The sequence below is a fragment of the Malaclemys terrapin genome, chromosome 17 (assembly GCF_027887155.1).
Source record: "Malaclemys terrapin pileata isolate rMalTer1 chromosome 17, rMalTer1.hap1, whole genome shotgun sequence".
In the NCBI taxonomy this organism is placed as follows: domain Eukaryota; kingdom Metazoa; phylum Chordata; order Testudines; family Emydidae; genus Malaclemys; species Malaclemys terrapin.
The window spans coordinates 26,603,898-26,610,368 of NC_071521.1; the positions used below are offsets into that span (position 1 = coordinate 26,603,898).

At 52.5% G+C, this 6,471-nt stretch overlaps 1 protein-coding gene across 1 annotated transcript; it reads left to right on the forward strand.

The window, feature by feature from the left end:
* Window positions 1-1,675: 1,675 nt before the first annotated feature.
* LOC128825438 (RING finger protein 223-like) lies at window positions 1,676-3,036 on the forward strand. Its single transcript, XM_054007960.1, has one exon. It carries the CDS (start codon window positions 1,817-1,819, stop codon window positions 2,504-2,506), a length of 690 nt encoding a protein of 229 aa, XP_053863935.1. The 5' UTR covers window positions 1,676-1,816; the 3' UTR covers window positions 2,507-3,036.
* Window positions 3,037-6,471: the final 3,435 nt, after the last annotated feature.

A 6,471-nucleotide genomic window follows, 5' to 3' on the forward strand; every position in this document is an offset into this window, starting at 1 on the left:
CAGAGCAATACCTGACTCTATCATAAATTTCCCCTAATGGAAACAGCCTAGTGAGGCCCCACCCTGCACCAATATTTGCTAACATATGGGGACAAGGGGCAGAATCACAAAGGGCCTAAAATGTAGTGTGTAGGCAGCAGTTTGCTAATGTTGATCTGCATCTTTGGACCTATATTATGTCATATCCTCCTCCCCTCTCCCCCCTCCCCGTAAAGTTCATTCATGTTTCTCCTAAGGACAAACTTAGTTATTAAAAAAAACATTAAAACCTAGAAGAATCAGCTAATTCTTCACTTAAAGCCTCACTGAAATCTGTCACTTGTGTAACACAGCCAGACACAGGCATTGCACACTTTGCTCTCGTGTCACACGCACAGCTGGTTCCTGTCAGGCATGGGCAGGTGTGAAGGTTGAGAGGTTCATAGGGGTCTTTGTAGGTAAATTCTGCAGCTCTGGATTAACAAGTGCAGTTTCACTGTCTAGTTCTGCTAACAGGCCAATAAGTGCACTGCACCCTCTTTACTGAGTCACGGCACTTTCACACTGCGGGGACTCACTCCAGCACTGCCTCAGCTGTGTTGAGCTTGGGGAAGGCGAGGCAGCCTTTGCCAGGTCTGGCTTGGGCGCTAGTGGGCACGATTGGCCATGTTGGGTTATTGTATGGGAGAAGAGTTGGTGGCAGAATGCACTGCTGGATTGCTCCCCCTCCTAGCACAGGTATAAATGACAACACACAGGTGAATCAGCCCCTTGCTGAGGTGACCCATCGTTCTTGCCAAGGAGGCCAGCATCACCTGCCCTCTGTTCCAGCCTACCTAGATTCTGCAGCCGGGCACTGCCCTGCAGTAGCTCAGCACCCCCAGCTCTCTCCCCAGCTCCATGGTTTTGTTTGGACACCTGTTATACCATCGGCTCCTACTCAGAGACTAGAAGGCATCCCCTGCTCCCCCACCACCTGCTGTGCTTTGGCACCCACTCAGCCGAGGTGATTGGGGTCTCTGTGCTGGACAGGCACCAGGGCGGCTGGAGAGGGCTGTTGGTGGCTCCCGGCTCACCCAGCTTTCCCTGTGAGTGAAGGAGATCAGTACCACCCCCTTGCACTCCTGAGCGGTCCAGGGCAGCTGGCTGACCCAGCCCTGTGACTGGGATATCAGGCTCCATCAAGTCTGGCTTCAGCTCTCGGTTCAATTGCAGCTACTAATGACTAAGGAAAGGCCATGGTTATTTCTCTGCTTGACAGAGCAGATTGGGCTTGGCTTTTCCCTAGGTGTGGTAGCTTCCTGTAACAATGGGGGCCCAGGAGTGTGTGCCACTGGGCCTGCCACCATAGCAGCCCAAATCCTGGGCCGTGCCACTTGTTAGCTCATCTGAAGGGTGCTGAGCATGCCTGCACCACCCTGGGGAGCTCTGAGTTTCCAGGGCTGCCTCTGTCTCCTTTGTGTCCCAGGGAGCTGGCTGTGTGTATGCAGAGCTGGAGTTGCTATGTGAGGAGGGAGGGACTGAACTGACCCTGGCTCAGCAAAAGTTAGAGCTCAATGTCAGTTACTAAGCGAAGGAACTCACAACAGTCTGGCTATGCAGCAGAGCAGTGCTTGCCTTTAGCCCCTCAGATCGACTGGCTGGGCAGAGGAGGGAACCCAAGCCTGGGGCCTCAGCCCAGGCCATGCAGCAACAAGCATTGAGATGGGCTGAGAAGCAGGAAAAGCTTCACTCACTGCTGGTGGCTCTGATAAAACTTACTCAACTCTGCTGCCCTGGCAAGTGCCGCTCGGGTTAAACAGCTCTGGGCTGCTGGGGCTGTGGCTAGACTCTGGCTATGGACTGGGATCCCAGCCCTTCCAACCAGAAGGAGCTGCAGGCCCCTCAGCAGTCCATTCCTGAGTGCCCCATCTGCTATGGCCCCTACGACAACATCTTCCAGAGGCCCCTGCTCCTCCCTTGCGCTCACACCTTCTGCCTGGAATGCCTGTCGAGGATCTGTGTCTTCGTGAAACAAGCCCAGACCTTCCCCTGCCCTCTCTGCAGAGCACAAGTGCATGTCCCCGACGGAGGGATCCCCAAACTCCCGCCCAATATGGATGTTGTGACCCAGTTCCCTCCATGGCTGCAGACACTGCAGGAGGTCTGGCTAGATGGACACAGACTGTGCTGGATCAAACAGCCGTCTTTGTCCTGTCAAGTGAGTGCTGGTGAAGAAGCCCTTGAGATGCTGGTTACAGTGGAGTTATTATACAACCCAGCCCCTTGGGACGTCAGTAGAAGAGATCTGATAGGTATCCACCATCCCTCCCGCTTGTCCATGTGCAGGGGGCTATGCCAGCTCCTATGGGAGCGTCGCCTGGCTGTGTTCTGGATTGCTATCCTGCTGCTGGTATTGATCGTTTTACCCATCATTTTTATACCTGATTCCCACATGACCAGGACTCCAGAAGGTCAGCACCAGGTGGGGACCTTTCCGACAGCCGATGCTCCAAGCAGCAGTCTGAGCAGGTCACAGAGCTTCTAGCAACTTGCCATCCTCTGCTTGTGTGTAACACAGTGCACCTACTGCTTTACTTCACTTGCCCAGGAGAGCCAGAGGGGGGCCGATGGATAGCTTGGTGATGGGGAGCTGCTGGGGCTGGACCATAACTTTTGCCCCAGCCTCGAGAGGCCTGGCCTCAGCTGCTGTGTTGTTCTGAAGCTGCTCGGGCCCAGCTTGGGAAGGTTTCCAAGGCCAAAGACAAATTCAGGCCTCACGTCAATCAGCCTGATGCTAATGAAGCCAGCGGAGTTGCACTTGCTTATACTGGGGCTGAGCTTGGCTCCAAACGTGTTTCTGCACTGTGATAACTGTCGCCCCTTTGCCTTGGTACATGCAGATCAGCTCAAGTCCAGGGGAAGAGACACAGTCCAGGAATGTTTAACATTGAGGGACGGAATGGAGAGGTAAATACACTCGGCATAAAGTGCCCTTTGCAGCAGCCAAATGCAACAGATGCAGACTGTCATTGGAGGGCACAGAGGGTGATGCCACCCAGCTGCCCGGTCCCTGAGTTTGCCCTTGCCACATGACAAGGAGCTGCAACAACTTGCTCCTAAAATGCCAGATGAGAGGACATGAGCATGGTGACTTTCCATGTGGGGTGGGGTGGGGGTGGGGATGGAGGTTATGCAGCAGATGCCAACCTCGCCTCCCTCCAAAATATGCAATAACTGCTTCTATTTGACTGAGGCAACCAGTGCCAAAAGCAAGACAGAGGGGCAGATGCAGGTGGGAGCTGCTGGAAGATGGCTACAGTAGAGAGGGTAAAAGGTAGATGATGTGCATGTGTAAGGGGACTGTTGCCCCCTTACTAACATTCAGTGGGGGTGTTTTGGTTGGCTAGCTCCCAGCACTAAAAGGGGAAATCAGGAGCCTGAGACGGACAGTCCCCAGGAACAATGGGGAGAGGCCAATGCTCCAGATCAGCCTGATTGACAGGGCGGGCAGGCTAATCAGAGAATCAGGAGGCAGGGAGGTCCCATCCTCTGTGTGAACTGGAATTGCCTGGGTCAGACAGAGTGGGGCCGAGCTAAGCTGCTGGGAGCAGAGCTGCAGCCCCAAAGCCAGAGCACGGCCCAGAGAGAGCAGACCTGCCCTGGGAGGAGAGCTGCAGCAACCAGAGCCAGAGCACGGCTCAGAGAGAGCAGAGCTGCCCTGGGAGCAGAGCTGCAGCAACCAGAGCCAGACAAGCAGCCCAGGGAGCTGAAGGCAGAGCAGCAGCAGCAGCCGTGCTGAGGCCGAGTAGGGCTGGGGCTGGGGCTGGAGCTGTCCAGAGCTGGGTGCGGTGAGCAGCTGGGGAGAGGAGGGGGACCCTGGGCAGTGGGCCCAGCACAAGGAGACGCCTCAGCCAAGAGGCTCTGCAGGCCAGACTTGGAGGGGGATCATAACCCCGACTGGGCAGGGGCAACGCTGGGAAGAAGGGTCCTGCCACCTAGAGACTGAGAGCGTGTGGCCACCGCCAGAGCAAGTGTCCAACCGGCAGCGTCTCTGCAGCACAGCCGGGGCCTGAGAAGGAGCCTGGGACCTACAAGGAACAGACTGAACTGCCCTGACGTTCCAGAGACACTGTTTGTGATGTTCCCTGCCACAGAGTGGGGTGATGTTTTCCTTTAACCTTTCCCATTTTTCCTTATTCTTTTTTAAAATTAATTGTTAATTAAACTACTTGTATTTGCTTTAAATTGTATGAAATGATCAGTGGGTCAGGGAGGTGCCCAGTGCAGAGAGAGTACCCCGGAGTGGGGACACCCTAGCCCCTGTTCTGGGTGACCACAGCAGGGTTGAGGGTCGAGCCCCCCAGGAATCCTGGGCCCAGCCTTGTCGGGGTTTACGAGGACTCTGCCAGACAGGAGAGTGGAAGGGGAGTCCTCAAGGGCAGGGAGGACTCTGGGTAAAGAAAGTGGGAGCGAGGACTCAGATCCTTTCGCTAGCCCACTTCACCGGGGTAGTGCAGAAGCCAGGAAAGTTCCCCACAATAGCGGGACCATTCCCCCGCTTACAAATGGCTAAAGTAGAGGACTGGGAGTCAGGACTCCTGGGTTCTGGTTTTGGCTCTTCCATAGGCTGCCTGTGTGAACTGGGGCAAGTCACTGCTGCTGCCTGCCTCAGTTTCTCCATTTGTAAAATGGGATAATTACATCTGCTTCCTTGTGGGATACGAGGGTTCATTAATGGTTCAATGGTACTGGTCCATTATTAAATGGAAATGGTAGAATTCTCAATGATAATACAGAAAACGCAGAAGTATTCAATAAATATTTTTATTATGTATTTGGGGGAAATGATGATGTAGGCATGTCATATGATGCTGACATTCTTTCCATTCCACTTGTATTTCTAGAGGATATTAAACAGCTGCTACTGATCCAGATACTGTTCATCCAACAGTTTGGAAAAAAACTGGCTGAGGAGCTCTCTGGACCATTAATGTTGATTTTCAATAAGTCCTGAAACACTGGTTTTAGAGGACTGGAGGAAAGCGAATGTTGTGCCAATATTTTAAAAGGGTAAATCGGCCACCACGTAATTATAGGTTTATCAATCTGACATTGATCCCAGGCAAAAATAATGAAGCTGCTGATATAGGACTCGATTAATACAGAATGAAAGGAGTGCAAATCAAGGTGGATTTATGGAAAATAGATACCATCACACTAAACTGATACTTTTTTTGGCTGAGATTACAAGTTTTGTTGCTAACGGAAATAATTTTGAAGTAATATTCTTAAACGTCTCTAAGGCATTTGACTGGATACTGCACAACATTTTTATTAAAAAACTAGAACAGTATAAAATTAGCTTTGCACACATTACATGGATTAAAAACTGGCAAAATGTAATTGTGAATGGGGAAGCATCATCAAACAGATGTGTTTCCAGTGGGGTCCCGCAGGGATCACTTCTTGGCCCCAATGCTGTTTAACGTTTTTATCAGTGAGCTGGAAGAAACCATGAAGTTATCACTGGTAAATTTTGCAGATGCCACAAAAAGGGGGGAATAATGAGGAGGACCAGTTACTGATTCAGGGCACTCTGGATTGCTTGGCAAACTGGGCACAAGTGAACAATATGCGCTTTTAATACGGATAAATGTGAAGTTTCTGTGAGCTTTACACACAGGCAGAGCCTCACTTCTGCTCACAGCCTGACTTTGCTAACTTTGCTGTATATTAGCGGGCTTGACCACTACTTTAGTTCAGACCTCAGGCTTCATACTGGGCCTCTGATGCAAGGCCTCATGTCTTAGGCTAGAAATAAACGTAGACCATACAGGTGACTCTACCTCAGAAGCAGTGTCTCTGAAAAAGATTTGGGGATTGTGGCGAATAAGCAGCTGAATATGAGCTGCTGGTGTGACACTGAGGCCAAAACAGGGGAATCTTGAGTAGGAGTAGAGAGGTTATTTTATTTCTGTATTTGGTACTGGTGAGACGGCTGCTGGAATATTGTGTCCTGGTGCCCACAATTCAGGAAGGATGTTGCTAGATTGGGGAGTAGTGGCTCCGGAGGGTGGAGGGTGAGAGGCTGGGGGTCTCCCCGCACTGCCCTCGCCTGCAGGCACCGCCCCTGCAGCTCCCATTGGCCGGGAACGGGGAAGCGTGGCCAATAGGAGCTATGGAGGAAGTGCCTGCAGGCAAGGGCAGCATGCAGCGCCACCTGCCCCTTCCCCCCCACCTCTCCCGAGCCGCTGCCAGACATGCTGCCCACTTCTGGAAGTGGTGCGGGGCCAGGGCAGGCAGGGAGCCTGCATTAGCCCCACTTCCCTGCCACCTGGGAGCCGCCTGAGGTAAGCGACCCTTGGTCGGAGCCCGCACCCCGAACCTCTCCCGCACGACCAAGGGTCAAGGTGGATTCTCCATCACTGACAATGTTTAACTCAAGACTGGCTGGTTTTCTAAAAGCTCTGCTCCAGGGGTTATTTTGGGGTAGATCTCTGGCCTGAATCA